This window comes from Melospiza georgiana, chromosome 29 (assembly GCF_028018845.1).
Source record: "Melospiza georgiana isolate bMelGeo1 chromosome 29, bMelGeo1.pri, whole genome shotgun sequence".
Taxonomy (NCBI): domain Eukaryota; kingdom Metazoa; phylum Chordata; class Aves; order Passeriformes; family Passerellidae; genus Melospiza; species Melospiza georgiana.
Window position 1 is genome coordinate 3,953,764 of NC_080458.1, and position 17,468 is coordinate 3,971,231.

Consider the following 17,468-nt stretch of genomic DNA (forward strand, 5'->3'; position numbering starts at 1 on the left):
TGCCACCTCAGGTTTGTGGGTTTGGACTTTATTTTAGCAGGATGAAAACAAACAAGCAAACAACTCAGAAATATATACATAGGAGGAAAGATTGTGGGAATGGGAACTGCCTTGACTCCGCTGGCTCTGTGGAAATGGAGCGCTCCAGGGCTGTTCCCAATGCACACTTAATAAACACAATGTCATTTCCCAAGGATTTAATCAGCTCTTTCAGCACATCTGGAAGTGTGATCCTGCCTGCTGAAATCCACTAGAAAGCGCAAGATTCCCTCTGCCCAGGACCACTCTAGGACATCCTGGGTCTTTCCCACCACGGGTACCAGCACAGCCCTTTGCATTTAACAGGTGGTTTGAGTAAAAATAAAAGGTAAAAATGTAAAAAATAATTAATTTCGAGGGACAAAAAGTGCTTGTGGTGTTTTGTGTCGTTCAGGAAAATAGGATTTGTATACAATTTACTTAAACAAAAGGCTGAAATGGTAAATGGATACCCCTGAGCAGCTTCCCCTTGTGCTGGCTGCAGGCCAGAGCAGCAGCTGCTGCAGCAGAGGAAGAATGGAATAATGAGAAATCAATGGAATAATGAGGAATCACCATGGTGGGGGCAGTTGTGCTTCCATCTCCCCCTGCTTGGTCACATATCCAGGTGCGGGAAACTCCCAGAATTTTTTTGTGTCCCCATTGTTTCCCAGCTGTCTGAGAGGTGATGTTTGCAATGGAAGTTTTAAATTCAATGTTATTCTTAGCCAGGGTTTGTCAGGTTGGTTTTGTGTTTATTGTCAGACTGAGATTTTATTGCAAGGAAGGGCTGAATCCTGCAGGTTTTGCACAGTGAGGCCGCATCACTGTGTGTGACTCTGCAGCCCTGGGAGCTGGAGGCAAGCACATTAGAAGCAAAGTCTGTGTCCAAAGGGCATTTTTGAAAGGATTATTGATCAGTCTGGGGGCTTTGCCCACCAACAGACAGATATCAGGACTTGGGGTCATGCGATTCATTCCCACATGCTGGATTCCAGTCCCAGGCAGAAAGATCTCCAACTGAAAGAGGGGAAAATTAGGTTGGATATTGGGAAGAAATTCCTCCTCGTGAGGGTGCCGAGGCCCGGGCACAGGGTGCCCAGAGAAGCTGTGGCTGCCCCACTCCTGGAAGTGTCCAAGGCCAGGCTGGAGCAGGCTGGGATAGTGGAAGGTGTCCCTGCCCATGGCAGGGGTGGGATGGGGTTTAAAGTCCCCTCGCACCCAAACCACTCCATGACCATAAGACATTCAAAAGCAGCTGGAAGTTGCCAGCCCATGGTTCCTTTGGGAATACTGTCTCAGCTCTCTCCATCTCCCCTAGCTCTGAGTACCTGAAAAGAGTTTTATTCCAATTTTTCCAGTGGAGATCAGCACCAAAGGGCAGATCCTCCCTCCCCAGGGAGAGACACAACGTGGGGAGTCCGGGTGTGCAGGGCAGAGCTCCCCCAGTTCTCCCAGTGGGATGTGTCAGTGCTTTCCTTTTTCCCCTCAGGCTCCCTTTGCATCTGAAACTTGTCTTTTTTTGGCTAAGGAATCCACCGAGTGCGTTGGAGCCCATGGTTAATAACAGCAGTAATAATGCAGCTCCTCCAAGCAACTGAGAAGGAATTAATTTCTTTCCATTCCATGCTCTGCCAGGGTGGAGGTGATGTGGTCGTCACTCATCCGGAAGGAATTTCAGAGGTAATTACAAAAGGCAGAACTGGGAGCACAAGGAGCTGTAGCTACAGGTTTGGGGTATGGGCTGATGGAAAGGGGGGTCCCCACCCTGCTCTGTTGATGAAACACAGAGTTTCCAGGTAGCTCCTGGGGGTGTGTCTCCCATGCTTCTGCAGCTCCAGACATGGAATGGATTTGCTGCTCTGGTGCAGGGACCTCCCGATACAGAGGTTCCAGGGGATGGTGCTGGAGCTCGCGCACTGCTCGGGAGCTTTTCCTCCTGATCCCACCTCAGGAGCTGTGTCTGGGCAGGTCCCTCTGGCCCAGGGTCCCTCTGGTGTGACAGAGGCTGGGCAGGCTCTGGAGCTCCCTTCCCTCATTTCCTTCCTCCAGGATGAGCAGTCGCTGCAGGCCCAGAGCAAGAGGCAGGAGAACACTTTACAAACGCTGTAAACCTGGGAGTAAAGTCATGGCTGAATTTGCATCTGGCACCATGCTGCTGTCAAGGTAAAAACTTCTCCTTTGAGATTAGGGAGTTCTGCCTGTGTCAGGGCAATAAATGCAACTCCAGCCCCTTTAGTGAGAAATCTGAGCCATTTGCCTGTGGTTTAGTGAGGAAGGATGTCTCCAACAGCTTTTCATCACCTCCTCTCCATCCCTCTACTCTGCTGCTCCTGTCCAGAATCCACCTCAGAATCCTTCATCTTCTCAGGCTGAAATTTTTGGATGTTCCTCTCTGTGTTTTGTTTGCAAAAAAACCTATATTTGTAAAACAACAGCGTGTCAAAGTACCTTGCATTGGTTCACCTGTGCTACCTAATCTCAGTTTAATTATCAGCAAAGTCAAGGCTGTAATTTAGGTTAATTTCTTAAATTAAAGCCTTTGGGTTAAACTTGGGCTTCCAAGCTAAATTCAAACCCGACTCATTTCGGGCGTAATTTACTATTTCATCCCACGTTAATGAAGACCAGCAAGACTGAGGTTTTTCCACAGGAGACCACTGAACTCACAGCATCTCTGTGCTGTGGGCTGGGCCCTCTGAGACCTCCTGGGTGGGAGGTGTCCATGAATCCCATTTCCCGAAGGGATGAATTAGGACTAGCTCCTCAGAAGTTTTCCCATAGGTGTTTCCCCGTGCTGGGTCCTTTGAGCCTGTTCCCAGCAGTATCTGGAGGCCAGTCAGCTCCAACTCCTGGGTGACTTTGAAGTGTAGGTGTGACCTGCTTTCCCCAGATAATTGTTTTCTGTGCCAGCACGGAGACTCTGGGTGCACTCCAGGCTTTGCAGAGAACTTCAGCTCCACCACTGCTGCCTGGCACACGCCTGGGAGGGCTTGTTCTCCATGGGTCTGCTGCATCTTGAAGGACCCTCAGACTTTTGGAGGGGTCTGGAACCTCCTTTATCCTGTTCTGGTGCCTGGCTAGTGGCCCCTGAAGGAACCTGGATCCTCCACATCTCCTTGTAATGCCTTTGGAGAGTTCCCTGCCCTGGGCTGGGCTGCTGGGGCTGTGACCCCACATGAAAACATGAACTCCAAAGGCTGATGGTGGTCCCAGGGTATTTGTCCTATCCCATCCTTTCTCCTGGCCCTGGGGCACATCTTCTCTCTCAGTAAAGAACACAGAGCCCTGGAAATGGTGTTACTGGGGAGTCCCACAGTTTTGGCAAGCTCTGTGCACATTCCACGTCCCTCAGCTCCATCCTGCTCCTGGCTTGGTTTTCCTTCTGAAGATCCACAGTGCTGGCGTGGAGTTTAATTTCTCCCTGCTAAAACCAACCTGGATCAGCACAAGGAGCTGGGAAGACAAACAAGGATTGTCCATGTGTCCTGTAAAGTGGATCCAATCACAGGGCAACGATCCCAGGGGCCTTGTGTTTATTTACCACTCAGTTGTCCCAAGGGATTTGTTCCATTCCTGGCCTCCAACTGCTTTGGGCAGTGGGATATTGCTCCGACTGAGCAGATGGCAGCTGGGAATATTGTTCCACTCTGGATTTGCTGCACCCTGTGTTGCCTTTCCTGCAGGCATTTCGTGTCTTGTTTCATTTACAGCCTGTGCAAATAAACAATTTGCAAATTAAAATAATTTTCTTTGATGGAAATTCTGCTTTTGAGTCAAAAAGCTGCAAAGTTTCATTTTGGAATTGTTAGGGGGAGTTGGTCCAGTGTTTTGGGACAGAATCATTCCCATAGGAAACGTTGAAATTAAATGCTGGGTTTAAGAAAATGTTTCACCTGGTGTTTTGGTGGCAGTTTAAATCACGTGTCACATTTGACTTGAGCATGTCAAATTTTTCAGGTCTCTGCCAATCAGGAGGATGGAAGATGAATACAGCTTTTTGCATCTTCTCTGCAAATTCACTAGGAAGATGGGCTCTTAGAACACTTCACTGGAAACAGAAAACACACAGAGCTGCTCAGGGCTTTTTTGGCTGCATCCTCACCCTCAGCATGCAGGAGAGAGACCCAGCACTGGCTCACGGAGGCTCAGGAGCTGTCCTGGTGGCATGGGCATGGGTAAGGATTTGGCAAAGATGTTTCATGGAGGGTTCATTGGTGGTGGACCCATGTGTTGACATGGCCAACGGTCCAACGTGTTGTGCAACTTGGGTTAAAAAACAGAAACCATCAGATTTGACATTTTCAATAATAAAACCCAACAAATTGGGCTGCTCTGCCTCCAACCACTGCCTCAGCTCTGGGAGCTTGTTCCCATTCCCTCAAATCAGTCTAAGGAACAAGGCCAGATGATTGAAAAGTGGGTAAAACTCTTCAGTTCATGGAGCCCAACCATTCACCCACCATAAAACCTCCTCTGGTGTAAATGGGCTGTCCCAGCTTTCCCAAGACATCATTCCATGACCCTTCCCAGCTGCTGGAGTGGAGCCCCGGGATGTTCATCCCACCATGGCACCATTGGGCGGGACCATCCCTTTCCCTGCTCTGGGTCCCCACCTGCTGGAGATGCTGGGCTGGCTTGGCCAGGACTCTCACACCTGCACCAGGTGATGGATGAGGGGGTCCCATTGGTGTGGGAGCTTGGAGGCTTTTCCCTGGAAAGCTGCTCTGGAATGTTGCACGAGGGGATTTTTCTGGCAGACCCAGCTTACGGCCCCTCTCCTCTTCACCCCTGGCTGGAGGTTGCAGGGATTGAGGGATGGCTGGATGGGCACTGACCATCTCCTTTTGGGACCGGCAGTCCCAAAGGGCTCTGGGTCCTTCCTCACCTGCCCCCCTTCTGCCCTGGCTCTTTCCTTGCCCAAGGTTCTTGTCCTGCTGTTGGGGCTGGATTCCCACCTTGCCTGGTGCTGCCCCATTCCTGCCAGGATCCACACCTGGCACTGGCAGGGAGCGGGATCAGGATATGCCTGTGAAGCCACAGGAAGGAGCCTGGGGCTGGTATGAGATCTCAGCTGAAACCCCCCAACCAGGCAGGTCATGGAAACCTCCTGGGCAGCTGGGTGGGAACTGGGAGACTGAAGTGCTGTGGGCACCTTGGCAGACCTTGGGTTCACTCCAAATGAACCTGAGGCCCTGAAACTGCCCTTGCAGAGGAGCAGCCAGGATGTTTCATGGGATATTTGCACATCCCAGAGAAACCTCAGTGTGCAAACAGTGTGTGTGTGTGTGTGTGTGTGCGTGTGCGCGCAGATTTTGGGTACCTTGCCCTGTGCCTGCCCCTGCAGCTGCTCTTCCCAACCAGGGCAATGCCCACCCGCTCCAAGCCCTTCCTGCTGTGTGCCAGTCTCGCTGCGTCCTTGCCATAGTGCTGATGCCCGAGGTGGGCTCCTCTGATGTACAATTTACTCCCGCTTGTACAAACTAATGGCTGAGCCATGCCCTGCATGAACCAGCCCATGAATCCCAAATAAACCCCTGGGAATCACCTTCCTTTTCCCCAATTCCCTGCACTTCCTTCCTCCTGCAGGGACAGGCAGAAAGGGCAACTTTGCAGGTAACCACTGCAGAGGGCTTCATCCAGCTTTTGGCTCTGTTCTGAGGCAGCTTTTCCTTCCTGTGCCTCAGTTCTCCATCCATAGAATCATGGAATAGCTTGGGTTGGAAGAGACCTTAGAACCCATCCAGTTCCACCCACATGCCATGGGCAGGGGCCCCTTTCATAGACCAGGTTGCTCATCTCACCCTCCTTTCTATTTGCCCCGACGGGCAAGTCCTAAAACTGAGTTTTGTTTCCTTAAGGAGCCAATCCTGTCTCAGGATCTGCCCTCAGGGTGTCCCCAGTGCAGCAGGGACAGGGCACAGACCAACACCCACAGCAGGAGGAGGGAAGAAAAGCCAAAACCCAGCCGAGTTTAAAAATGACAAATGCTCTTTTATTTGACCTTACAGTAGGTTAGGCAGGGAAGTGAGGAGGCTGCAGCCACAAGGACGAGTAGTTAGAAATCTTATACACACAAAGCAAAAACCTTTCCCACAAGTGCCGGAGAAAACAGAAGGGGCTGGAAGAAACCTTGAATTGCAGACAAAGCCTTTGGAGGTTGTAACATGTTTTAGGGGGCAGAGGCTTTTAGAGCCTTTTGGAGATGTTTTCACTGCTGAGGACCTGGGACCGTGGTTCCACAAGGCTGTGATTCACCCTTGGAACGGTATGAACGAAATGGTTGTCCCTGTTCCATAGCGCTTCCATTTCCCTTTGAACGCCTGACTTTGAGCAGAGACCAAGGGCTTGCTGACAGAGGGGCACCACGGGGTCCGTGCCAGCCAGTGACCTGTTACAACCTGAGCTTCAGCCAAAGGCGCTCCAGATTCTCGCAGAGGGCTCCTGGTCCCCCCGCTGCCCCAGAGGTGAAGGACGGAGGAAGGAGAGGCTCTAGCGCAGCTATTTACACCATGATCTGCAGGGCAGGAGGCCGGAATCGCTGACGGCCGCGTGTGCTTGCCAGCCTTATCTGATGGTCTTTTTGCTGGTGGTGGTCTTGGAAACGATCCTGACGCTGCCTCCCGTGCTGGAGCTGACGCCCCGGCTGCTCCCGGAGCTGAAGGAGCTGCCCCCGCCGTAGCTGAGCCCCCCGCCGAAGCCGCCGCTGCCGCCCCCGAAGCCGCCGCTGCTCACGGTGTAGCTGCCGCCGCCGCCGCCGCCCATGCCGAGCCCCCCGCCCATGCCCAGGCAGCTGCCGCCGCCGTAGCCCATCCCGCTGGAGCTGCTGACCACGGCTGGAAGGAGGCAGGAACAGCCGTGTGAGGGCACAGCTGGGTCCCCGAGGTGGGGAGATGTGCGGGGTCACCCCCGTGGGGAGGGGTGGGTGGGAAGAGGTGGAAGGGAGGTGATACTCACAGACACTGACAGCTCCGACTCCTTCTCCAGCCAGCCTGTTGGGAAAGGGAGAAGTAAGCAATAATGACAAAACCTCGTCCATGGGACCATCTAATTAGGAGTGCATGTCCTTCAGCGGGGTGGGGTATGTCTGTGTCACAGGTGAAAGGTGACAGTGCTCATTTTTATCGTTATCAGGCACCAGTAGCTGGCGAAACAAAACTCTGCCTACAAAGTTCACAATTTCAACCACCTGTCTGTCTGCCCTGATGCTCCAGCCCCTTGGGAAGAGCTGTTTGACGCCAAGGACATGGTCCCTGGTCAGCCCACAGCAGGTCCACGTGTCCTCACCTGCTCTCCTCGCCCTCCAGCAGCTTCCTGTAGGTCGCAATCTCGATGTCCAGGGCCAGCTTGACGTTCATGAGCTCCTGGTACTCCCGGAGCTGCCGGGCCAGGTCAGCCTTGGCTTTCTGCAGGGCATCCTCCAGCTCGGTCAGCTTGGCCTTGGCATCCTTGAGGGCCATCTCCCCGCGCTCCTCAGCCTCAGCAATGGCTGCTTGGAGATTGGCACACTGGGAGTGAGGAGAACAAGCAGTTGTTTCATTTGGGCTCCCCAAAGCACTCTCTCTGTTGCTGGGGGGTTGTGGGCAGTGGCTGGTGGCTCCCAGGATGGCACTGAGGGCTCCTGATGGGACCTGGCTCTTCCTGCTGAGCCTGGCCACCATCACCTCCCACCCACCTCCTCCTGCTCTGCAGGACCATCCCTCTCCCACCTGTTTCTTCACACTGTCGATCTCGTTCCGCAGCCTCTGGACCATCCGGTTGATCTCTGAAATCTCAATCTTGGTGTTCCTCAGGTCATCCCCATGTCTCCCAGCAGAGACCTGGAGTTCCTCGTACTGGTGCGGGGAAAGGAGGAGACCACTGGTGAGCACTCGGAGATCAAGGAAGGGTGAGGGGACTTCAGGGGACAAAGTACAAGTCTGGATGAGGCTTAAGGGGACAAGATTCCTCTGAAATCTGCTCATGGAATAATGTCACTTGCCCTTAACTCTCAATATCTGCTCGGAAGGCAGTGCCTCACGGCACAGGGGACCTAGGTGTTGTCACCTACAAGAACCTGGAAGGGGAAGTGTTTAAGGCCAGTTCTGCCAGTGACTCTGTGAGCCCAAAGTCAAAACTTTTGAACATCTCATCCCTGTCTCCCCTCAGCTGATGGGAAATAATTTCTGATCATTTCTGACCACAGAAATCAGTCTGTCAGCCCGGTGACCCACCTTGTTCTGGTACCAAGCCTCGGCCTCGGCGCGGCTGCGGTTGGCAATGTCCTCGTACTGCGCCTTGACCTCGGCGATGATGCTGTTGAGGTCCAGGTTCCGGTTGTTGTCCATGGAGAGAACCACGGAGGTGTCGGACACTTGCTGCTGCATCTGGGACAGCTCCTGCAGGAGATGCAAAATATTAATTTAATGGTCTGGTGTCCGCGGTGGAAACCACAGGGATGAGGTGATTGGGGAGTCCTCCCTGCTAAGATATTTTCTTGCATTTCCCTTGCTCTGTCTCCATTTTGTAACTTATTTCTGCATTATCATTTCCAAAAGGCTGGGTCCCGTACAGCCCTGGGTGTGGGACCCACGGGGCAGGAGCTGGGGGATGCTCTCCAGGAGCCACTCACCGCCTCGTACAGAGCTCTCAGGAAGTTGATTTCCTCTGCCAGCGCATCAGCCTTGCCCTGGAGCTCAACCTTGTTCATGTAGGCACCATCCACATCCTAAAGAGAAGATACCAATGGTTTCTGATGAAACCAGAACACACAGGGGCTTCAGGACACCAATGGGACTGTGTCTGCTTCAAGGTCTATTATTCACAGAATTGTGGGATCATGGAATGATTTGGGTTGGAAGGGACCTGAAAGCTCATCCAATTCACACCCCTGCCATGGGCAGAGACACCTTCCACAGACCATACTGCCTTGGACTCTTCCAAGCATGGGGCAGCCACAGCTTCCCTGGGCAACCTGTGCCACTGCCAGCAGTTCCTTCGGCTCATTTTTATGTCCCTGTGATCAAGGTATTTTTTAAATGTAATGTTGGACATTGACTGTAAGCCAGAACAAGGCTCTTGGGCAGAAGGCAAAGCTCTGACTCACAAGGATGTGACCAGAGACTGAGTTGAGCTGAGCCACAAGAGACCAGAAAACAGGGCAGCTCTGTTGGCACAGAGAAGGTTGTGCCCATTCCTGGCCTCAGGAGAACCCAACCCAGGATGTGCTGATCTCCCAGCTTGACCCAGCCATGAGGGTGCAGGACCCCAACTCCCACCAAGTCTTGCTTGAACTCTGCAAGGTGAGTTAATTCCCTTTTCTGGCCCATAATTCCTAACTCAGTCACCTTCTTGAGGACCACGAACTCGTTCTCAGCACCTGTGCGCCGGTTGATCTCATCTTCATATCTGCCGGGATAAAAGAGCGAGGTGGGTTGGATGGAATGAAGAGGTGGGAGCACCTCATTCCCAAATCATCTGTTGTGGCTCATGGGTATATTCCCTACTCCCACATGTTTACCCAGAGCAGACGCAGAGCAAATATTACTGTCTTTGAACTGTGGGACTCCATGGTGTGAGTAGTCCCAGTTAAATTAATATATTTTAATCACTGCCCATAAAGTCAAGCTCATACATAAATGTGCAGATTCAGAGCCCGTTTTGGCAGGAAGCAGGAGCAGCCATTCCTGGTGACCTTCGCTCCAAGCAAAGTTATGCAAAAGACTTTCAACAAAGCTGCACTGCAATGCCTACAAATGTATAATAAAGCAATCATTTGGTATTTGATATTATAATAATGCTAATGGCTCTGAAGAACCCACTGCAGCATTTAATTAAAACAAAAAACTCCATGGTTGTGCAAGAGGGGATCATTACAGCTTTGACAGTGGTTCTGTGGAACTTTCTATGGCTCTGAGCAACATTCTCTCATCAGATAATCAGGGCAGGGCTTGGCTAGAAAGTAGACAAAACATGCAGGCTATTGAGGCAAAACCTGGCTTTCAAAGGCAGATTTGTGCCAGTCCTCTCACCAATATTGGCAGAGTTTTCCCTGCAGCCAGATCTGTTAGTGGACAAGGGAAAAGGTGGGAACAAGCCAGTGGACTGGGAACAAACTCTAGACTTAAACTGTGTTCTCTTTTCAAGAGGTAGCTCTAAAATCCAGATCCAGAATTGATCATTTGGGGCCTAACCAGTATTTCCAAAAATCCTAGAACACATTTCAAGACCTCAAAAGCACCCAAAACCACACCAGCAGCTCTGCCAGTCCCTCCTGTTCGATCTAAGTGTTGTCTTCCCAGCTCCCCTCCCAAAAAAATCTGTCTCTTCCCATGCTTAACTACCTAATATTAACATATTCCAGCCCTGCAGGGCGATTCTCAAATTTGCAGCCAGGACTGGTTGAAGAAGGGACATATTGTTCTCAGCCAAATAAAAGTCAATGGCCTCACCTAAAAATCCCCGCCAAAAAATCCCTTCCAGGCAGCAGGTGCTGACTGCTGTGTCCTGAGAATGATCCATCCCCCTGCACTGGATCCCAGCACGGGGTTAATGCTCTCCCTAGGGAAATTTTTGGCAAAGGGCTGATCATCTTCCAGGTGATGGGAGCTGAGTGAGCCTGAGCACTCCCAGGTCACCTGGAACCTCTAGAAAGGCTGGAATTTCCTTCACAGAATGGGAAATGGGGGATTTTGGAGCTGGAAGTTTATTGGCTACATTTCATTCTGGTTTCGCCTGTCTATTATCCTCACAATTTACTAATTTTTCTGTCTCCTGGTATATTGTGTCAGGAGACTCCAGGGATCAGACTATGACCTCTGTTATACTGGAGCACAGTTCCCCAGGAATTCTGCGCTAAACACTGCCCTTGCCTGTGATAAATGTAAAGTAACACGGGATAATTCTGGGGACCTGTTTCATGCTGGGAAGAGGGACCCGGATCAAACACCAGCGGGAATGGGCAAACGGCCCAGATTTTCCTGGCTGGGACGACTCGCTCTGCTGAGCAGAATCCCTTACTTGTTCTTGAAGTCTTCCACCATGTCCTGCATGCTGCGGAGCTCGGAGTCCAGCCGGCCCCTCTCTCCCACCAGGCTGTCGAGCTGCCGCCGGAGGTTGTTGATGTAGGCTTCGAAAATGGGCTCCAGGGACTTCCTGGTGACAGTGTGACCCTGCTCTTGGAGGAGGGTCCACTTAGTCTCCAGCACCTTGTTCTGCTGCTCCAAAAAGCGCACCTGGGGAGAAACAAAACCAGGGACACGTGTGGAAAAACCTCACAACTGCCAGGAAAAGGTGGGATCACCAACAGAAAAGGTCCAGAGATGTTGGGACAATCAGAAGAGAATTATTAGGAGTTTAGGGCATTGGATTCTTAAAAGTATTAGAAGCTTCTGGAGATGTTTAGCAAGATTTTTTTCAGGAGTTTTAATCAGGCCAAACACCTGTACTTGCAAGTTTAATGTTTCTCCCCCCAGTAGATGTTCAGCCCACCTTACTGGTTTAAACTGGTTGTATCCCATTGTAGAGGAGAAGACTCATCCACCCCAGGATTGTTTTTACAGGGAAGAGAAAGAATTACTTTGTCAATAATATAAAGGCGCTGAAAAACTCATCCTTGCTAAGAGGAAACATAAAACAGTTCTTAGTTTTCAGCCAAGCCCGTGCTGTTTGTCGGCTGGGATCAGTTCAGGCAAGTCCCTAAATCCAAATGAAGTTTCTTCCTGAAGGTTTTTTCCCGAGGCAACTGATAGCATGCGTGGCTTGATGGTTCAGACCAAACTCTCACCTTGTCAATGAAGGAGGCAAATTTGTTGTTGAGGGTCTTGATCTGCTCCCTCTCATGTGTTCGCACTTTCTGGATTTCCGGATCGATATCCAGCTTGAGGGGTGCCAGGAGGCTCTGGTTGACAGTCACTTCATGGATGCCACCAGGTGGGCAAACGGGGAACCCGGGGCCACCTCGGCCACCAAATCCGGGCCCTCCCAGCCCAAATCCACTTCCCAGCCCATAGCTACCACCACCACCGGCTCCTCCTAAGCCAAAGCCGGCGCCTGCTCCGCCACCATAGCCAAGACCGAAGCCGTATCCGCCCCCGGCTCCGCTCCGTAGACCTCCACCGACCGAGCTGTAGGAAATTCTTTTGCTTCCACCCAAGTTATAGAGACTTCTGCTGCCGAAGCCACCGCCAGCTCCAAAGCCTCCTCCACCTCCAGCTCTTCCTCCTCCAACTCTGGAGACAGAGACAGAGCTAAAACTGCTTCTGGTCCCACCACCTCCTACGATAGCAGAGCCTGAGCTAAAGCCCCTCATGCCCCCTCCAGTAGATGATCTGAAAGAAATGCGGCTCATGGCTGGTTCAGTTGGGAAGACAAAGAGTAGGAGAGAGGAAAACAAAAAAAGGCTGCGCAGCAGGAAAAGAGCAGAGGGCAATGGAGACAGAAACCCCTGTAATGGGAGAGCTTGGGAGCCTCCTCTTTTATCTGCTTGGAAAACTTGGCACGGGAATTCAGAACTTGACGTGCCTTGCAGCAACTTGCCTTGTCAAACACACCTCGGCTACGGCGAGGCGCTGAAAAATGCATTGTTTGCAGGCAGGAAAGTAACGGCGAGAGGGAGCTCCCCCCTCCACCAAAGCCGCCGCTCTGAGTCATGGAATTAGCATTGAATGGGACGAGGTCTGCGCTCAAGGCAGGATGCAACATGATTCCCGAGACCCTGGGAGCCGCTTTCCCTCAGGCGAGACATGGACTCGCTCGCTTGAGCAAAGCCAAGATTTTGCAAGTCGCATTTTCAGGTTTAGCACGTTGCATAGGCAAGAAAAATAGGGGTTTTTCCAAGATTTCCAGCTCTGCAACTGGCCATGCGTGTCCTGTTGTCGGCTTGGGAAAGTTGGGTCTGAAGGTGGTTTTAATGATCATTGCTGACCTTGTGGGTTTTTAACATTCAGGTTTGATTTTTTTTTTTCTGGATCTAAACGGTCATGGGCTTGAGGAGAGGAGCTGAATGGAAGTTGTGTCATGGCAGTATTTCCTGGGATCTTTGCAAAAATCATCTCCCCTCACTCCGGGGGAGAACTGAGGAATTAGTTAACACAATTTTGAAAGACAGCTAGTAAATGCTTTTTCCAAAATTGTGTCAAAATAGATTAAATAGTACTTTCCTTAATATAGACTTATAAAATACTACTAAAAATCTGCTCAAAATTATTGTGGTTCTATAGTACCTCCTTCTCAGGCTCAGGGTTCAAAAGCTCCATCTGAAGTGGTATTTTTATCACTTTTTCTGCCTCCCTCCGCTCCCCTCCTTATATTTATCCAACAGTCTCCACGTCATTGCTGGCTCTAAAAGATGTTCCGTGGAGGGGAATTCACCCACTTTCCTCCCCAGCCCCTCCTTCACTCCACTGAGATCACACACTTGGAAAAGCTTTCTAAAATAGCTTTTGCCTCTTGATGTTGCTACTGGGTGAATCCTTGTGCAGGAGTTTCAACCCCCGCATATGAGTCTGGGTTGTGTAAAGGCTTGAGAGCCAGGGATCCTTCTCTTGTGCCCATGGAGAGCTGGACATGAGATACAGGAGAGGAAATCCCCTCATTCCCACTCAAAATACATCCCCAAATACTTTTGTGTACTGGATTCTGCCCACTGGCCAAGGCTGCCCACCTTGGCCAGGTGAAGTAATAGTGAAAGACAGAGAGATGAGATCCTGAGCAGCTCAACCAAAAAAAATTCCCAAATTCATCTACGTGAGCAAAAAGTGCAGGAGCTCAATCCAAAAGGAGGAGTTTAAGCGGAACGGCTGCGTCTCAGAGCTTGTTTGTGTTGATGTGTTTCCAACCACTGCTTTTTTTCTGTCTGGGAACTTGAAAGAGTCTGAGCAGGAGGAGTTTGGTTTGGTTTTGTTTGGTTTGGTTTGGTTTGGTTGGGTTGGGTTTGCTTTGGTTGGGTTTTGTCTCCTTGCAATCAGAAAGCAGCAGCGCTACCAACTCCCATCTCCTTGGAGCGCTCCCGATCCCGATAGTGAGTCACCGCGGACGCGATGGGAGCCGAGCCCCAATGGGCTGATCCAAAATCCCTCCCGCGACTGGGAGGCGGCTGGGCTGTAGCAAGGGGGTGCTCTCACCCCGGGAGTGGAGATGTGGGAATATCCTGCTGGAAACGCAGCGTTTTGCTGGGAAAACTTCACCCCTCACTCCACCAAAACCCAGCGGCTCCCGATTTCACAGCGGCAACAACCTCAGCCATGAGACCTCTGGGTGCTGAAAATAACGCAGTGTTACTGAAAATAGATAAACTCTGCTCCAAGCATGGCAGATCCATGGAGATTTGCTTTCCTATGCCTGCCCATGTGAACTGGCACAACTGTGCCAGGAGCCTGCGGATGGGGGCCAGGCACGGAACTTGCCTTTGACTCCCAAATTGCTTATGCAAAGTCACACCTGGGAACAGGAGCACAGGTTTTAATTAAAGCAGAGGGAAAGGATTCATGTGGAAGGGAATCATTACTTCCCTAGCTCTTCTAGGAAAGCCTGTTGCTGCAGACAATGGCAATTAAGTTGACTATTACAAAGGATTTGGAAGAGCAAAGCAAAGGATGGCTTAGGCACCAAAACAAGGAAAATTCTTATGGAACCTCTCGGTCCCTCACACTTTCCTTTCTCGGTTGGTGTCACTCACATGCAGTGGTGTCCCACTGAAGGTGCTCAGGGCTGCAGGGGGGCTGTGCTGTCCTCTCAGGTGGGACAGTTCCCTGGGGAGAGGCAGGACATGTCATGGGGGGTTGTCTGGGGGGTGAGGGCACTGCAGAGAAAGGGGAGGAGGAACGGGGCTCCTGTCTGCCTCTGAGCTCTGATTTGCTCTTTTTTTCAGAAGGAACTGGAAAAAAGATGTTAAAAGCTCTCCTTGGTTAAGGTTGGGTTGTCAAGAACTGTGTTAAATCCTCGCACCCAACCTGTGCAATTTGGCGAGGTCAGAAATCGAGGTGACTCAGAGTTTATTTTTAACCTTCACTGGTTTTTTGGCCTGTCTGCAACATCCTGTGGACAGCAGAGACTGAGGAGTCTTGGTGGATGACAGGCAAGGATGACATGAGCCAGCTGTGCTCATGATCAGAAGGAATGGAATTCCCAACGAAATCCTGGGATGCCTCAGGAAAGGCATGGCCAGTGGGTCAGGGAGGGGATCCTGCCCCTCTGCTTGGCCCTGGTGGGGCCACGTCTGGAGCTCTGTGTTCTGCTCTGGACTCTGCAGCTCCAGAAGGACAAGGAACTCCTGGAGAGGGTCCAGTGGAAGCCGCAAAGGTGATGAGAGGTCTGGAGCATCTCTTTGATGAGGCAAAATGGCAGGAGCTGGGCGTGGTCAGTCTGGAGAAGAGGAGGCTGAGAGGGGATCCCAACAATCATAAGAATACCCAAATATCCATTAAAATATCTTGTTTGAGAGGGTTTCTCATCAATCCATGTGAACATCTCCAAGGGGTGGAAAGAGGATGGTGTCAGACTGTTCAGTGGTGCCCAGCGACAGGACAAGGATCCCAGAATCCCCGAGGTGGGAAAAGACCTCTAGGATCATCAAATCCCATCTGTGCCCAATCCCCACCTCATCACCAGCCCAGAGCACTGCGTGCCACATCCAGTCATCCCCTGAACACCTTTGGGAATGGCAATTCTACCACCTCCCTGGGCAGCGAGGAATCATGGCCATAAACCAGAACACAAGAAATTCCACCCCAACGGGAAGAAGAACTTATTTCCATGGAGGTGACAGAGTCCTGGAAGGGCTGCCCTGGGAGGGCATGGATTGTCCCTCTCTGGAGACATTCCAAGCCCACCTGGACGCCCTCCAGTGTCACCTGCTCCAGGTATCTGTGCCTTGGCAGGGGGTTGGACTGTGTGAGCTCCAGAGGGCCCTTCCAACCCCAACTGTTCTGGGGTTCTGGGACTCTGAGTCTGGTTTTGTCCCTGGATTTAATCTTTCACTGAGGCTCCTTTGATTTCCTGGGCAAAGGGGATGAGATGTTGCTGCGTTTTGGTGCACCTGGGTTTGAGCAAGGTTTTGCTTTGAACTTGCCAGGACACGCTGGCATGTCTGCTCCTGCTCCTTCCCCTGCTCCTGCTCCTTCCCAAGTTCTGCCCGGAGTTATGCAGGGCCAGGATGTTGCAAGGTCAGGGCAGAGCAAAGCATCTGAACCTTTGTAATTCAATAAGGGCTTTGCAATAATGTTTGGCTGAGGGTTTTTTCTCCACTTTGTTTTATTCTCCTTTTGCAATGACTGACTGAAATATCTGCATCAGTGGTGGTGTTGTGCTCCAGCACCCATCCCCAACCCAGATCTTCCAGATAAGGCCTCCCCAAGAGCCCTGCAGACACTTGGGCTTGCCCTGGCTTTTTAAGAAAGGAAAAATTGAATCCTGAGGTTTTGCCTGGATGCCCCAAACCCTCCCTTCCATGGAAGAAAATATTTTGGATTAACCCAAGGAAGTTAATAAATGAATGGTGATTAATTATCTTGTCACTTTTGGATAAAACTCCACCCTCTTTCTCTTCCTCCTCTTCCTCCCCCAGTTTTCTCCAATTCTTGAATTTATTTTGGGACAACCAATTTCAAGATTTTCATTATAATTTAATCAGAATTTCAAAGCTTTTCCCTGGAAGTAAGAAAATATGCCTTCAGCTCATTCTGATGAAGGTTGGAAATACTTTCTATTGCTGGTTCTGGTTTAGAATGAAAAGATAAATAAAAAGAACAAATAAATTACAATCTGGTTTTATTGGACACATTCCAAACAGAGAGAGGAAGGGAAACACGGAATCGCATCACTATTATGGAAGTATTAAAAGCTGCAATTTTCTTTTTTAATGGTGCTTTCCAAAAATAAAAAGACACAGTGGAAGGCTAGAGGGGTAAATTCCACCAGAAAAGGGGAAAATAGATTTGGGATGCTGGAGTTCCTTTTGGATCCTTGTTTCCCACACACTGGGCTGGAACCAGCTGCACTTCCCAGTTTCCCAAAGGTCTTTCTCGTGGCAGAGGAGCCCACACAGAGAAGAGATGCTGGAATTCCCCCAGGAGCTGTGAACGTGGCCCTTCAGGCAGCTTTTCCTGCGTGATTTTTACAATCTCAGACTTTCCCCACCTGCTGTGACCAAGGCCACGGGGAAAGACAACAAGACTTGGATGCTGGAGGATTTGGGAATTTTTGAAGACATTCCAGCAACACCTTGCATGGGACAGGACAGAAACCCCATTTAACAGCAAGCACTGCTCTTGCTTTAGAAGAACTCATTGTGTCAGACATTATTTAGAATTTTTAAATCCTATAATTTAGAAAACAAGCCCTTTTTCATAGGTTCTGGATCAATCACTGGTCAATCCTCTGACAAAAACCACCCCCGAAGTTACATGTAAGGGCCACTGTGGGCAAACTCATTTAAGAAGAGAAAGGGCAGGAAGGGGAGAGTGATTTGGGAA

The 17,468-nt window shown here is 50.7% G+C and overlaps 1 protein-coding gene across 2 annotated transcripts; it reads right to left on the reverse strand.

Annotated features, from left to right (window-relative positions):
- Positions 1-6,585: 6,585 nt before the first annotated feature.
- On the reverse strand, positions 6,586-12,346 carry LOC131094445 (keratin, type II cytoskeletal 5-like). 2 transcript variants are annotated; one of them, XM_058042043.1, is made up of 10 exons: positions 11,783-12,346; positions 11,017-11,231; positions 9,345-9,405; positions 8,630-8,725; positions 8,232-8,396; positions 7,728-7,853; positions 7,306-7,526; positions 6,976-7,010; positions 6,741-6,854; positions 6,586-6,638 (listed from the first exon to the last, which is right to left on the reverse strand). In XM_058042043.1, the coding sequence occupies exons 1-10, from the start codon at positions 12,344-12,346 to the stop codon at positions 6,586-6,588; spliced, it is 1,650 nt and encodes a 549-aa protein (XP_057898026.1). The 2 variants fall into 2 exon arrangements, with proteins under 2 accessions (XP_057898026.1, XP_057898025.1); XM_058042042.1 differs by having other exon boundaries at positions 6,586-6,854.
- Between the last annotated feature and the right edge of the window lie 5,122 nt (positions 12,347-17,468).

Coding starts and splice junctions, on each gene's coding strand:
- LOC131094445 (XM_058042042.1), bottom strand. CDS start 12,346: ATGAGCCGCATTTCTTTCAGATCATCTACTGGAGGGGGCATGAGGGGC. Junction 8,726..9,344: donor AGTTCGTGGTCCTCAAGAAG/GTGACTGAGTTA, acceptor TCTTCTCTTTAG/GATGTGGATGGTGCCTACAT. Junction 7,854..8,231: donor AGGCTTGGTACCAGAACAAG/GTGGGTCACCGG, acceptor TCCCCGCACCAG/TACGAGGAACTCCAGGTCTC.